Source organism: Pleurodeles waltl, chromosome 6 (genome assembly GCF_031143425.1).
Source record: "Pleurodeles waltl isolate 20211129_DDA chromosome 6, aPleWal1.hap1.20221129, whole genome shotgun sequence".
NCBI classification, from domain to species: domain Eukaryota; kingdom Metazoa; phylum Chordata; class Amphibia; order Caudata; family Salamandridae; genus Pleurodeles; species Pleurodeles waltl.
Window position 1 is genome coordinate 540,937,289 of NC_090445.1, and position 16,743 is coordinate 540,954,031.

The 16,743-nt window shown below is 42.0% G+C and overlaps 1 protein-coding gene across 2 annotated transcripts in view; it reads left to right on the top strand.

Moving 5' to 3' along the window:
* MAGI3 (membrane associated guanylate kinase, WW and PDZ domain containing 3) overlaps positions 1 to 16,743 on the top strand; it is a 946,614-nt gene that overhangs the window by 481,324 nt on the left and 448,547 nt on the right. For both annotated transcript variants that reach the window (XM_069238693.1, XM_069238692.1), the window contains exon 4: positions 6,702 to 6,905. In XM_069238693.1, the coding sequence (XP_069094794.1) occupies positions 6,702 to 6,905 (204 nt within the window). The remainder of the gene's footprint in view (positions 1 to 6,701; positions 6,906 to 16,743) is intronic.

Sequence of the window (16,743 nt, forward strand, 5' to 3'; positions counted from 1 at the left end):
CATGTTTATTTATTTGGTAGGTTTTCTATAGAGACAACTGTTCCACCTACTTTAGAGTGCCTTGTCAAGACGTGGAGATGATAGCATGGAATTCAGATAGAGTTAAGGCAAGTTATATATGTAATACAATAAAAACGGATTCAGAAATATTCTGTTTTAAAAATGGAAACAGATTCAGCCTGCACCATTTTTGATGCTTTATAAAATGTAATTGACCGACCTGCTTTTGCCTTTTCTGTGTTTGAAAATGGATAAAATATATTTTCTCACTTGGGTAATATTCATGGTTCAGCAGTTCAGTTCTTGGATAAATTGATGCAGTGTATGATGTAGAAGATTGTGGGGAATATTTGTTTTCTATTAATATTGCATTTGTTTCCATTTTTGCTCAAACATTTGGTAGATGAAACCCGAGCCTTTCTACAGAGAATTCTCCTACTTGATTTCTTCCTAGGCCAGTACTCGGTCCAGAAAAAAGAGAAATAAGGAAGGGAAGAAAGTCATAGGCATCAGCGCTCACAGTGAATCACCAATTTAGCAACAATAACAAATTGACTAATGCACGGTGCTCCTGGCAGGAGGATCCTCTCACTCCTCCTATGTTTCTGCTATAGAAACAGAACCGCGGCAAACAGATGTCAAGGCACTTGTGAATAAAAGTTCAATCATCCATGTGTTTTGTGTCTTGGTGTCTTGTTCATGGCTGTCAAGCATAAGTCGGACCAGTAAAATAGGCAAATGTTCAGTTTACTCTTGAAATGAAGTGTCCATTAAAGCAACAACAGCCAACACGTGTTTCGTCCTGTGAGACAATTACTCTCAAAGACTTCATCAAGGCGGTTGCAATATACGGGAGTGCCGTAGGACACAAGAAGCGCTGTCCTTTTTCTTTTAATTCACAAAGGGACTGACAGGTGCGCATGTACGCCAGGATTTGGACTGTATATCACGGGATGTTGATTCCGGTTGGGACTCCAGGAGAGCCAATGTAGCTTTTATGAACCGTGTTCCTATTCAGTTTTTGTGTAAGCTCTGATTAAGTCCTTGAGAGTAATTTTCTCACAGGACGAAACACGTTTTGGCTGTTGTTGCTTTAATGGACACTTCATTTGAAGAATAAACTGAACTCTTGTCTATTTTCCTGGTCCGACTTATGCTTGATGGCCATGCACAAGACACCAAGACACAAAACACATGGATGATTGAACTTTTATTCACGAGTGCTTTGACATCTGTTTGCCGCAGTACTCGGTCCACTCAAAAGTTCTACTAAGTAGTTCCAGTGACCATGCTATTTGGGGAAGAGGGAGTGTGGGGTCTTGTGTGGCACATAGGTCCCTTTGGCTAATATGGTTGTATGGTCCCTCTTCTGTTTCATCCCTTGTCCACCATAGTTGTTATTGTAAATTATGTTTAGACAGTGACTGACCTATGCACACTATTAATGGCCACTTAATGCTTGCTTTGGCTTAGCGTTACTTTTAAACATCCGCCCCTCTCCCTCAGGTCTGCCTGCTATTCTTAAAATGGCGGTGGACAATGCACAACTTGCTAGAAGCATTTCACCCTCTTTGTCAAGCAAAATGACCGTGTGTATGAAATTTGAGGTTCCTAGTAGTGAGACATCAATAGACTTTATATTAATAGAGTGTAGCAGTGTCACAATCAGCTTTCCATCTCCCCCAGCATTGTTAGACGTCCATAAATCATGCACACCAAGACATTTGTGAATATCGTGTACTGCTGTGAAAGGTGAGATATTCCAGTCAAGAACAGAGGAGTCTTGTGCAAACTGAGTTTTTCTCGTGGGAAAAACACATGCCACAGTCCTAATCAGTATATGATAATTGTTCTATGATAAAAAATAAAAAAATGCCCAGGCCAGATATGCTGGCTTGAAACCTGAGTTGGTTGTGACTTTCATAATAACTGGCTTGCTAACAATAGGCCTATCATTTTAAACTATTCTTGTTTTTGAAAAGATGTCGTTTCCTGTTTTAATGAAAAGAACATTCTGTTTAACATTCTGTTTAACCTACTGCTGTATGGCGTCTGATCCTCCCGCACAGTACAGACCTGTTGACTTGTTTCCTCCCCCACCCCGTTTAAAACGTATTCCTTAATATTTTACAGACGATTTTTACATTTTCTGGCCTATATGACAGCCTGGCAGATTTCCCCGACATTACCACACCATTGCCAGCACCAAGCAAAAATGCATGCAGTCTCCCATACATTGCAAAACACCTATCCAACGTCTCTTTACAAGTTCAAAACTGTCCCGATTAGCAAACGTGGGCCACTTTTTTAGGTGGCTGATTCGCTAATGGTGATTACGTTTATTTTCCTGCTCAGCCCTATGTTAAACGTTGTATTCTATTGTACAGAGTCAGTAGCTTAAAACCAGCTCATATATTCAGGTAATAAAATATAGCAACAGATAACCCAATCTTTGTTCCTTGCAAATGTATGCACTCTCATACCTTGCAAAACACCTATATTACATCTTTGCACAAGTTCAAAACTGCCCCGATTTGGAAACGTGTGGCACATTTTTTTTAGTTATCTGGCGCTAATGTTGGCACCTTTTTTGTGCTTCCCGGGTCTGTTTTCTGGCCCAGTCCGATGCAAGAGGCTGATGTGCCAATGTTCCTTAGAGTTCATTTCGCCCTAGTAACATTGGTTATGTGTTGACTGCACTTTACAGACGGGAGTCCTCTTGTTGAAATTAACCCGTGTCCCAAAATCTGCTGTTTTGTTGCACCTACCTGCTTTTCCGACTTGACATATGCCCAAAAAAAACTTGGCAGTTAATGCAAAACATATTGGGTTCCAGGGTTCATCTGCAAGGCCAGCGCCTTTCGAAAGTAGAGCAAAATCCCTGAAAACCAGAGATGCGTCAGGGTGATTGTCTTTATAGCATTCTGAGGGGAAAAAAATGCAAACCACCTTTCAGGAGCGACTGCATGAAGCATTGGTGGGATACTGAGCTGCAGCGAGCTGTGGGAAAGGAGACCATCCATCCTGCAATGAAGCACGCCGGCTTGGCCTAAGAGATGTTACGGAGATGTGCCCTTGTGAGGGTGGTCATGACATCAGTATATCCTGTAGGTGCAGCTTTCAGAGCACTGGTGCTCATTTGCCCCTGAAACACCTTTTCAGCAGTGCTTTGGGATTTCTACCTGTCCTTTAGCAGATGATGTCTCGAATATGTATTTCTAGAGATTTGAACCAGCATTGAGGAAAATAATGAAACTAATGGGGCCTGCTTTCAACTGTTCATTAGACATTTCCCTCTTCACAACTCTCCGGTGCAGTATTTTTAATAGAAGTTCTGTTTAAATCCTATTAATTAAAACCAAGATGATGAACGTAATTCTAAATGTAAAATATATGCTTTTTCCAAAAACGTATGCGGGAAAAGTAAAACAAATATGACAGAATTATGACATTTGCATTGTTTAAAATAATGCATTTGTTTTTGTTAAATCAAATTTTGCCCAGAAAGGCACTTTTGTTCCATGCAGAAACACATTTCTCAGTGGATGTACCAATCAAACTTTCTGTGATGTTCAGAAGAGTGAAATTTAATAAAGTATCTACATGTCCTTGGGACAGGCTGCTTCTTAAATTTACTTGCCCTGTAAAAAATCTACTTATCCCTTTGGTGCCATGTAGTGCGGTGACAAGTTGTGGCAGTCTCATTATGTTAGAGCTCTGATAACAGCCTCTCTAATTATGCCAAGGCTAATACTATACTAGGGCTTGAATACTTGCAATTTAAAGCCGCACTTAAGCAATTTCCTTATTTTGCCACCTTTCTGCAGATCCTCATACTGGAGCTTGTGGAAGCAGTAAGCAATAGTTCCTGGGATGGAATGTGTTTGAGTCTGTGCAAACCTACTAACTTTCATGTTTTAAAGATTTTCACCAGCTCTTCTCTAATCTTTTCACATATTGAGAAAGGTTGGAAAGTACCTCCTGACAGAAGTAGTAGTTCTTCCAGGGTTGGGAAAAAGTGATTGGAGGGAAAGTGAACTTGTGAATGCTCAATAGATTTTCGCATGAGCAAATCTACACGCGCATATTTGCTTGGCTAAAATACAGTTCACAAATATTTTCTATTTGTATGATAACTGGTCTACTGCTGTAAATTTTTGTGAATTCATGAAAGCCACTAATTCAAAGACATATACCTAGGTGCACTTTTGTAACTTTATTCAAGAGTTGGGTCCCTGATTAGGTCTGGCGTTAACCAAGACATTAAACTTCTATTTCTCTATCCATCTACCGACTAGCTTTACTGTGAGTGATAGCATTCTGCTCTTCCACAAAGAGCATATTGGCACACAAAGTAGTTTTGTTCAGTGGCAGGAAATACTGTGGCAGTCAGTGGTGTAACGAAACTGGAGCGCCCTCCTCCCCCCCCCCCCACACAAAGAACATGGAAGGGGTCCCCCTCTGAACTCACTCAGGTCAGGTGCTGTGCTGAGGGTGCCCTCCTGGAGTTCACCCTCCCCCTGCGCCCCAGTGGCCGCGGAAGGCCTTTGTTACACCACTGGTGGCAATGTGTGCTTTTTGAGACCCAAAAACTTTTTTTGCTTTTTGCCAGTTTTTGTCTTAATGGTAAGGGCCTGGCAGCTCCCACAACAATAAAGTGTTACAAAAGCCATGTCAAAACAACGCATGCATCAATGAAACTAAAAGACTTGCAACAAATGTCTGATTGGTCGGCTTTGCCAGTGCTTTCATGTTTCCCATAATCACTGAATTTCCATTATGTATATTTTTGGGAACTACTAGCATACATCAACACATTTTACTAAATGATGCTTCAAAGAAATAGTACCTAAAATTTCACAGTTGCTAAACATTTTTTTTTCTACTTGCATTTTTTTTTGGAACAAGCATAGAATCATCTCTCTTGTTTACAAGCTTCGACAAACATTTGCATCAAATCAGAGCATTCTGGGAGCATCATACTTAGCCTCATATTGTTAAACATTTCAAACGTATGTACACTTTTTTTGTAAACTTCTTTTTTCTTTTTTTTACTGGAACCACTGTCAGTAGTGCTGTGTGACCTTATGTTTATTTAGAGTGCTCTCACTAATAATAAAGGTTGTACATTAATGAACTATAAATACTAATTCGAACAGCATTAACATATGGACACAAATATTACCTCAACTGTAGACAGTTTCCTTCCCTATGAACTGGCAGCCAAAGGGTTTGTGCTGCGGGAGGTTGGGCCTACTTGTCCCACGGACAAAATAAACATGAAAACATGTTGCCCTTGACCCCAAACAATATGTCCTGTGCGTCGGACTATAGGAATTCCACATCCCTGGATATATATTTATTTTCCTTCTGAAAATTGTAGCATTCTGTGCTGTACTATTTGCCAGCTTTAAACTGAAACAATATGCCCCCCCCCAGGTAAAATTCAGTGTTGTACACATGACAGTATGTGGTGGTGTGGGGCAGATCTGGCCTTACACTCCATGCAGTATTGGACAAGGGGGCTGACCCTCTGATAAGATTACTGTTGGCGTGGTTAGACCATTTGAAGATGAGCCCATGGCCTTGCCAAGCTCAGGTCAATGACTAGCCAGAACTGCCAGCGGCCGTGATCAAAACTGCTGTGTACATTATATAACTTGTCTTGTGGCGTGTCCTGTTCACAAGAGCAACGGTAGTTGCAGTAATGTTTCTCTTTCCAGGTTTTTAATGCTGTCACCTTATGTAGTTAACTGCCTTCCTTACCTTCTCTCCTCTTCACTAGTTTATTGTATGAGGAGTTGGCTAAGCGTATTTGCACCCGGGACATGCCAGCTGCAACAGGAGACCATCCTCCCTTCTTATGCTATTCCACATCTATCATTCGGTGAAATAGATACTTCAGACCCACACAGCATCCTCTTAAACAGTGATGAGCAGCTCAGCAGCCATTTGAAATACAGCAGTGTATGGCTTATAAATCTGGCTACCAATTAAAAGGGACATATATATATATATATATATATATATATATATATATATATATATATATATTCTGCAAAGTATATTGTGCGCAGCTTCGGTACCAGAGCCCTGGATATGTATTTTAAGAGTGTATGCTAAAGTTGTTTTCCTTTGTAAAAAGCTTTTTCTTATTAAGTGAATATATGTGTGTGGTGCATAGAGTGCAAACCTAGCTCCAAAGCAGTGGAGTGCTACAAAAGTATGGGGTCGGGAAGCACGAGTTAGTTGACCACAACACGATAGAAACGGCTTGGGAGTGGGAAAAGGGTAGTCAGTGGGGACAATTTAGGATGTGAAGTTCGCACTTTCCCCCTTATCTCTGCTTCTATCTCCTTTTCTTCCTGAGGTTCGCTGAGTAGCCTACAAGGGGAATGTGGTGCCTAACAAATCATCATTAAATAAGTAAGAGATTTAGATTGAAAGCAACACTAAAAGGCCAGTATATTGAGAATCCAAAAATGATTGAGAACAATATGTGGTTGGTTCTCCAGTATATTTGGATTGAGCTCCTTTCCTCATATCCTGACCATGGCAAACCCTAATTTCTCTCTCTACCTCCTCTATTTGGCTGTTGCCTTTAATTCCTATATTTTGATTCGAACTGGTCCAAGATGAACAAGATGAGACAAGCTGCTGATGTCTTCCGCCTCATGCCGTATCTCCCATTTCTCATTTAGGCAACTTTTATGGCACTCCAAAGCCACCGGCGGAGCCCAGCCCTTTCCAGCCGGACCCTGTGGACCAGGTTCTTTTTGATTTTGCCCCAGAATCGCAGAGAAAAAGAACCACTTCGGTCAGTAAGATGGAGAGAACCGACAGCTCACTCCCCGAGGAGGAGGATGAGGAGGACAAGGAAGCAGTAAATGGCAGCGGAAACACAGGTAGTTGCTTCTGTTGGTCGGTGGTGGCCTTTGCTTTGTAGGGTGTTCAGAATAGGACCCCAGCAATTAGATAACCTTTTGATATTGCTGTTTCTCAAAATTGGGGGGCGTCAAACAAAAGTGTAAAACAATAAATAATGGTAAGATCTGTTTTGTTGTTTTGCAATTACAGTTAAATGTTAAAAGTACTGGGGCGGCGTTCACCGTGTTAAAGTGTTACTCTGAGTACTGGCAATTAATTTGACTAGTTCGCCCTCCAGAGGCAGCGTTCAACAAATCAGATGTAAATGTTTAGCTCCTTTAACCTCTGTAACGTCATTTAATAGAAGTTGGTGATCTTGCTGAATGCAGAGGATTCTTCATGGTGACAAGGCAGCGCAAATGGGAGAGAGCTCATGGTTACAGCAATTAAAGAATATTTTTTAATAGTTGAAATTTAATTATTGGTATTAAAAGTCTGCCTTTAGTTTTTCCACAACATATAATCACATTTTCCTCGTGCTATCACAAACATATCAATATCTCCTTACTTCGAAGGACTGATTATCTATATTCTCTCAAGCAAGTGTGACCCACTAGAGACTTCACATACTAGACAGTTACTGTAGAGTGCAAGTTAGGAGGCCCTCTCCAGATTCATATTGGCATCGAGTAAACTCCCTAGTTCAGTCTGCTTCTTCTGCATCGCTTCTCCTCTTGGGCAGTCTCTACCTTCAGGGTCTGGTGCTTTTTTTCCTCTCTTTTACCAGGTCAGGCTACAGCTAGATCTGTCCCAACCTCTGGGAGACTGGCTTTCAAAGATACTAGCCCTGGATCTCAGCAGTCCTTTGACTAATCTATGGAGTACGTTCTCCCTTAGTCAGTGAAGAACTTGGAACTGCAACAAAATAGCATAGTCCAACTTGCATGCTCATTTTGCAGACAGAGAATGTTGATTCCACTGTCGGTACCCAGGAACCTGTTTGGAGTAGTGCCTTTTCAGAGTTCATTTTTCCTTCTACAAAGCACGGACATTCTTTTGACTTTTAAATATTATTTATTGCAGTTTTACGTGTTTGAAGCAGTGTGGCAAAGATAATGACATACAATCATTAGCAACAGATTATTTGGGGTGTGACCCAGTGCTATGCCAGCCAGTGTTGCTCTTCCGTATTAAATACCACAGCATCACACCATTTTGCGTAGTGACACTCATATTACTTAGGCAAGGCAAAGAGGCACAATGTCACATGCGTCTTGACTGAGGTAGGAGACCTTGGTCCTGCTTACAGATATTGCACACCTTTCCAGTTCAGTAAGCAGGGCTGATTGCTTTTCCCATGCCTTTATTTCCTACTTCTTAATTGCCAGCCCCGCCATCCTGCAATATCCATTTGGATGGAACCTCAAGGGAAGGAGTTGATGCCTTTGCCTACCATGCCTTTCCAAGGTGGGTCCAATTACTGAAATATACTTGCTATAAAGGATGTATACTGTTGGTTCTGGCTAGTCTATGAAGCATTTAGTCTCCTTTTGCTGCACCCCTCTGGCTCTGTGCTATTTAACTACAGTCATGTCTTCCACTCCCTTCCGCCTAATGAGCTCCGCTCTCCATGTCAGTTGCCCATCGTTAGATTTCTACTGCATGGCCAGTTCCCTTTTGGCTAATATAAAGGCAGTGCCTCCAAATCTGCAAGTCAGTTTAGTCTATTAAGGTCTGGCTTAACAGCACAGCTGTTGCATAACCTTATGTGATCAACAGAAAACTAGCTTTCCGAAGCATTACTGAAAGGGAAGGGGGTGGGGGTCGGCTCTTCCCACATGTTTGAGTTCAGCATTTGATTGGGTAGACGTTCTCTGCTTTCTCTGAAAATAGAGCGCTTCTACAGTACTTTTGCTTAGTAGCAAAGTTTATGCTCAATACAGCTGGTTTTGTTGCATATGGGGAAAAGCCAATGATCACTTGCAGACCTGATCTGTGTATTATGAAACATTTTGACAGAGGCAATAGGCTTGATTTATTTAGAAGGGTAGGTGGTTGTTACTCTGTAGCAAAGCCTACAAAGAGATATATTGTTACATGGAATATCACAGATTACGGTAGGGGTTTCAGTGTTGGTTACCCCCGTGTCAAACCATAGGGATAGAAGATTTGCACTGTTATAATTCTTGTTAAGCCCTTGTAAATTTATGAATGTGTGCCTGATGGTTTCCTAGTAGGAAGGCATACTCGGTGCAGTTATGTCCAATGCCAAAGGTCTGATCTGTTTATTATGAAAAGTTATTGCAAATTCAGCAGGCATGATTATTTATTGGGAAAAGCTTTTGTTAAATCCAATAGACATTTAAAGGTGATTCTTATTACACTGTTTTATAGGCTGTAGACCGTTTTTTGCTTTGAATATCGCATATTACAGTAGTATGTAAGGCCTTGGATGTTGGTTACCCAGTCTGCCGAACCCTGGTGGTAGAAAATGTTCACCGTAATAATCCTTATCTGATAGAGACTTCTAGTTGCAGATTCCTTACCTTAGAATTTTCCCCCAGGTGTCAGACTGGATCCGGGGATTTTTTCTTCCAGCAATACCCTTGCGCGTCGGTAGGTGGCGTCGGTCGACTATGCAGGCGTCGTAGGCGTCTTGTTAGGCCTTTACGAGAAAATGTATATATTATTTTTCCAATTGTAATTTCGTACACATTTTTTAATTACTGTATGCTTGATGGTTTCCAGCTCACTTAAAATTTTGTAGACTTGTGTGGGTTATCATGACAAGTCGATGGAAAGGGTACAGGTCCTACTGGTTCATTTGGAAAGGTTGTCAGATTCCATTGGTTTGATCTGTTTATGATGGAAACATATGCAAAGACTGCCTCCTATTGTCAAAAGCAAGTGTTAAAGGAAAAGGTTTTTAAGAGTGGATTACTATTACTCTGTGCTAAAACCTGGAGGCAGGTATTTTGTTACTTTGAATTGCACAGATTATCATAGTAGGACAGGATTTAGGTGTCAGTGATCCACTCTAACACACCACGGGATGGAAGATTTGCACTAGGATAATTCATATTAGGCCCTATGAGGAAGAGCTTTATATTATTTTGGCACTATAATTCTATACATGCTTGTGTGTTTATCACTGTATAGCTGATGGTTGCCTTGTGGGAAAGCTTGTGCTCACAGTAGTAGGTCTGACTTCATTATGGTGACACAGGCTATAGCCTCAATGGTTAAAGTTATGGCAGATGCAATAGGTCTGATCTGATTATTAGGAAAAGGAAAGGCAAAGATAGTAGGGCTCATTTATTTAATTTAAAATGCATCTTTTATTTATCTACAGTATGTTTGTGTAGCACTACTTCACCAGCAGGTATTAAAGCACTTTGCATAGCACTAGAAATACATATTCCTAGTTTGTTTAACAGAGTGGCATGAGCATCAACCAAACTGTACGAGGAAGAGTTGAGTGGAGGAAAAGATGACAAGGGGGAGACATCAGAGAAAGACATTGTGAGCAGCACACTTTACTTGGAAGACTCGGCGTCAGGACAAGTAAATTACATGAGGGGAAAGAGGCTCCAATGTAAAGCAAATATTGTTGATTTATTGGGAGTCTTGATTTAGGAAAGTCCTGATATGGTGTTTTTTTAGGTTTTTGTTCCTGATTGAGACAATATCGAAAACCATTTGTAATTGAATCAAGTGTCTTCCAGTAAGCAGCAGCTGAGCCTAAGCAGGTTAGTCTCCGCGCTAGGGTAGTTTACATCTTAATAGTTATAAAGCCCGGAAGCCCTTGCTGCATGAGATACTGGAGCCATCAAGTATTTTTAGTAAACCTTTCAGGTAGCATGGCCTTCCCATATGAATGGCATTGAACGTGAGAAACCGATTTTAAATTTGATTCTTACCTCCAGTGGGAGCAAGTGAAGTTCTCTCAGAAGAGGGGAAATGCAGTCCAATGATCTTTTTTCTGAGATCACCCTAGCTGATAAGTCAACTTTTATGGGCTGCAGGTTTTTCTCTTGTTATACATCTACTTGTTCAATAGAAGGGATGGTTCAGGAATGTAATTGTCCTGAAAAAAATCCGCTTGTTCTTTTTGGTACCATGCAGTAATGTGCTACATTATGGCAACTTCATTGCTGTATCATATCTCAGATAATAACCTGTCTGGTGATTCTAGGTCTGTGCTCACTAACAAACGTACATGTTTAGGGGGGTTCACTGACTCCTCATGATTATGTCACACACTGGAAAAGATTGAAAATGTACTCCTGCCAAATGGGCCTCTATTTCCATGTTGCCCAAAATGTTATCTGTAATGGTTTCCCACTTAGTCTTCATTAAGAATCTTTTGTAAATATTGCATGCATCAACATGTTTTACTAAATGATGCCGCGGAGAAATTGTATTTAAGGTTGTACAGTGGTTTAGTAAAACAGTGTTCAAGTTGCTATTTTTGTGTACGGTTTATTTTTAAAGCAAACAGTCACCAGTCTTGCTTCCATGCGTCTGCAAGTATTTGCCTATAATGCAGGGACTTTTCTGGCAATCGGGGTGGGGGAGCTAGTGTAAATGTATTTTTCACACTGTCTGCATCTGAACATTTAAACCTGCTCAGGCACGTGACACCCCACGCTTCAGGGTCCTTCAGTGCTTGGAATCTCTGAAAATACTTTGAAAGGAGCGAAAAATGTATTCCATGTCCATTGGTGGTTTTGTGGGAAAGCTGTATTCTAAAAAGCAAAGATATGATGTGGCAGCGAGTGGAGGCTTTATACACACATTGAGAGGACGACAAAAGGGCTGTTACCCAATTCCCACAAGTAACACGTTTTTAAAATGACGGTGCCAGTGAGATTCTTACACGATGATAGCGTTTCTGGCATCAGTAGAGTATATTTTGTGATGATTTGGAGCACCTGATAATGATTTATCATTAATCATAGCAAACAGGATAGACTTTCTCAGGCAGTACACTCCCAGCCTCATCAATCTTCCCAACATCATTGGTCATGAGAGGGTTTAGGGTCGTGCAGTGGAGGGAAGCCCCTCTGTCGGCTAATAGGAAAATAATTATTATGTAAATTTAAACCAATTCTTAAGTACAGCTTGCATTTAAAGCGTTGCGCTTTCCAGTGCCCTCTTTTCATGTTAGATTATTGTCTGAAGGTTTCCTTTCGAAAGGGAAGTACTTGTGCTCTAGAGCAACTGTTCCTAACCTGTGGTCCGCAGACTCCTGGGGTGTCCCCAATGCCTATTTAGAGAGTCCTCGACTGCATAGAATAGGAAATCATACTAACAGCTTAGTAATGTGTATATAAATAAAGAAGCAAATGTTAATTGCAAATTTTAAAACATCCTGTAAATGTGAACATTTGAAATTGGAGGCGTAAACTTAGGTTGCTGTCCTCAGATTGATTTGTGGGAGCAGCGCAAGTGCAACAACCAAAATAGTGATGACAACGAGTGGCCTCAATTGAATTTATAAAACTCCAACCTCACCATTTCAATTAACATTTTTTTAAATATCTGTATGTAAAATAAATACAGTAATTCATCGTTTGTGTATTTGCTTGATAAATAGTGGCTGCTGTATTTTTGTATGTTGGTTTGTGGTTCAAATCATTGAAATTGCTTAGGCGAGGGATCCTGGCCTCCAGCAAGGATTGAGTAGGTCCCTGGATGCTAGTAATGTTGCAGTGGGGAAGCAGAAAGGTTGGGAACCACTGCTCTAGAGAGCTAACTCAGAGTTCCCAGAAGGAAGAGTAAAGTATTGTAAATGTGTATTGACTGAAGTTTTAAAATGGGCGTGAAGAACGAAGACCACCACTGGAAAATTATATATTCGAAGTGAATGTGACTATGTTTAAGGTTAATCATACGTAGAGGTCCAAAAGACACCCCTCTGTTAGATCCAGTGTGAGACCTCTTTCAGGGGTCTCTGAGCAGTCAGGGGTTACTGGCCGCAGACTGGATCATTCAAACCTTATAATTGTACTCCTAATTGAATGTCATCACTTAGCCCTAAGGGTAATGAAGTCAACCAGTCCAAGGCTTACTTAGGGAGATGATGTGCAGTTAGAATTTAACAAGACAACCAGTACATGGTGTAGGAAGCTGGTTCTTTATATGGTGTAGCAAAATGAGGTATACCATGAAAAGAGTCCAGGGGTTCCCTTACTAGTGAACAGGGGCTTGCTCTAGCAATCCCAAGGTGCTCTTATAGGGGATAGTGTGGTTGAGCAGCCTTAAGCTTATCAGAGAGGAGTGTTAGGCATTTACCATGGTCACACAGTCAAAAAATAAGACACACCAATTACTAAAATAACAAGTATCTTTATATATAGTTATGCACTAGAGACTATACAATCAGGTAAGTACGTTTTGCAAGAGAAATACTTTCAGGTTTCAAAAGTCAACACTCAGTGCATTTTTCAGAGGTGGCAATGTTATCCTATGGAGGAAAAACAAATACTGCATACAGGTATAGTACAGCGGCTAATGGTACCAATCTCCTGAATTTAAGGTAAGTATGGGACAAGGTCCAAGGCAGCACCAAAAGGTCACCTTGGTCAGCTCTGGGGCAGCTGGTTGCAGAGGTGCTTTTCAGTGTCAGGTGCCCAGTGTTAGTCTATGAGATTCATTCTGGTTAAAAGGAGGCAGCTGGTTTGGACTGGGAGGCCAGTCGGGCCGAACCAGCGAGTTCGCTTAGCTCTCACGATGCTCAGGGACATGTGGGACACATTAAGTCCTCTTCTCCACAGTACAGGGGCAATGGGTGCAACAGTGTCTTGAGGTGTTGAGTTTTTGTCACCAGGAGCACTCGTGGTCGAGAGGGCCTGCATAGAGAGGCAGCAGGTGGCATTGGTCAGTCCACAGTGGGCATGTCCAAGGTGGGCGTTGTCTCTGGAGGGCCAGGGGACATCGCTTGCGCAATTGGCTCACTTCACCTTGGACTAGGCTGCATGGGTCTAGTGGTGCTTTCTGGTGTCGGATTTTGGTGGTCCGGGTCATCTCAGGTCTCTTGGGGTGCCTGTATGATGCAGGGAAGCAGCTTCACTGCTCCACATGAGTTCCTGGGTCATTGTTGAAGGCAGGCAGTCCTCTCAGGCTTTTTGAGGGAATGACAGCTTGCAGGAAAAGTTATCTTTGGCAAAAATCAGTGGGAGTAACAGATAGGCTGGCAGTGCAGGTGCCAAGTCAGTTGCTTCTTCCTCACTCTCTGCTTTCGCAGCTCTTGAGTGTCCTACTTCTTTGTAGGTCAGCAAGAATCTGATTTCCTGGTGCCAAGGGCTCCCCTTAATACTGAATTTAGGGGCATGTAGGGTAGAAGTCAATGGGCGACTTAAGCCTGGTGTCACTACAGTCCAGTATATGACGGTTCCTTTTGGAAGTTGGCACAACCCTGTCCCAGAGTTCCTAGTTCTGCTGTCACTGAGATGGCAGACTTTCAAAAGTTGTGTCCACGTCAGGCAGCTCACCTTAGGGGTGGGACTGACCTGAGAGGTGGATACGTCTCTCGGACTTCTAATTTTCCCACCTGTCCAGGTGCCAGAGGGCCCTCTCCTTTGAAGGAAACCAGATCTGCATACAAAGGGGTGGGCTTCTTTGAAGCCCCCTGGCAGATTTGCAGGTCATCCTGTTGGTAGGGGTGTGCTAAAATCCCTCACTTTGGGGGTAAGAAACCTGTCTGATGGTGGCAGGCTAGTTAGAACTAGTCAGCCACCCTCCCTTCCCCTCCCTTTTTATCCTCTCATCCTCCTCTTCCTCTCTCAAATATGTTACATAGGTATTGTTTGTTATTGGTATGTGTAACACAGTCAACATTTATATCTCTATATAGGTATACGCGGACCTTGCATGTCACTGTAATTGCGTCTATTTCTCAAGTCCTAAATTTAACAATAAAATAATTTATAAAAAAAAAAAAAAAAAGAACTAGTCAGTCGGTAGACGGGTAAATGATGGGCTTTTCGGGGGCACCTCTAAGATATCCTCTGGATGCATGTATTAATAAATCTATCACTGGAATCAGTGAGGGTTTATTATTTCAAGATGTTTGATACCAAACATCCCTATTTTCAGTGAAGCCATCATGTAGCTGGGGAACTCGTATTGACCAGTGTCCAGTACATGTACTTAAAATGGCGTCCCTGTTCACTCACTATGTCTAATAATTGACATATATAGCAGTGGTATATCTGCTTTTGCATATATGTCTTCACATGTAATATAATGCACCCTGCCTTAGGGCAGTAAGGCCTGCTGGAGGGATGACATACATATATTGCATATAGTGTTAAGGGACATGGCAGACATTCTGTGTGCCATGTCCTGTTTTCACTTTTAGCTGCACCAACAAATGCAGCCTGCAGTAGTAGTCTGCATGTGCTAGGTGAGGGGTCCATGAGGGTGGCAGAATACATGCTTCATCCCCTAGGGGACTCCCTTTGGAACCCATGCCCTAGGTGCCAGGGGTACCATTTACTAGTGACTCACATGGTTACCAAAGAATTGCCAATTGGGGAGCAATTGTACAGTTTTAGGGAAAGAGATCTGGCACTGGGGGACCTGGATAGCAAGAAACCACTGCACTTTCAGTCAAAATTGCATCATGTACCAGGCAAAAAGTGATGTGACCATGTCAAAGAAATGGGCACTTTCCTACACATGTCAGTCAATCAGTCAGGCATTGTCCAGCCTGTGATTATGCTTTTTTGAAGAAGCATAATACTTAGTTTTAACCTGCAATGTAATACTGTACAGAATGTTGAAAATGATCACAAATGCACATTGGTGGTTTACAAAACCCCTTGTGTTTTATTGGGGAAGTAGCCTGACCTGGTTTCGGGCTGCAACCTTTCCTGCTACATCTGATGCAGCTGTAACAGATTTGTCTGTGGGATTTTCCTCTATAGGTGCATGAAATACAGAATGTCTGTATGGACAGTAATCCTCTCCCAGCGACCACCTTTGGGGTTCTTAATGAGTTGCATAGTATTTTTATGTTGTCCTTCGTTGGTTTCAGCTGGTGGTGCCTGTGATTCTTGGAATGTTGGTAGGCAATGCTGCTCTATGTGGTGTGCAGCCCAAGGTGCACAGGAAGGCAGGGACCTAGTTCTAGCCCCACCAATGTGTGCATTTCTAGTGTTTGTGGTGGTGGTTTGAAGTCGTGTGAGCATAGCAATTGCCAGCTCCAGTCCAGGAAGCAGCCATAAAGTCACAGTGCTCATGACTTGGCAGATCTTATGACCTGAGAACTACCTCGGGTACATGCCCACTCCAAGTCATCATGGCTAGTACTTAGCTGTTCTTGCAGGCCACTCTATTGATGCTGTTTGCACTTTTGCTTCTCTTGTGTGCATCACTGACTGCAGTTGACTGCTTATAGCACTTTGTGGCTTCTTGGGAGCATGACTGTATCAGAACTTAGATAAACTTAGGTTCCACAGTACCTTCCATTCTCAGACGTACATAGTGAACAAATAATGCAGATACATTTTGTCAGCTCTTGGTCTCGCCTTCCCAGAGTGGTGCATGCCTTTCTTTGCTAAGGCAGTGGACATCTTAGCCACCTGCCTCAACTCTTTCACAACTCGTACTTTTTTTTTGGGAGCGGGGCAAACGTTTTTATTTATTTATTTGAAAAAACAAGCCACATATTCGTGTGAGATACATAAGCTAACAGAGATTTCTAGATGCAGATTCCTTACCTTACCCCTAGGTGTCAGCAAGGATCTGGAGACTTTTCTTCGAGCAGTACCCTTGCGCACCATTAGGTGGCATCAGTCCACTCCATGTTGTGGTCGCCAGATATGACATTGCGAGTCATATATAAGCACCACCCCGGCTCTCTGACGT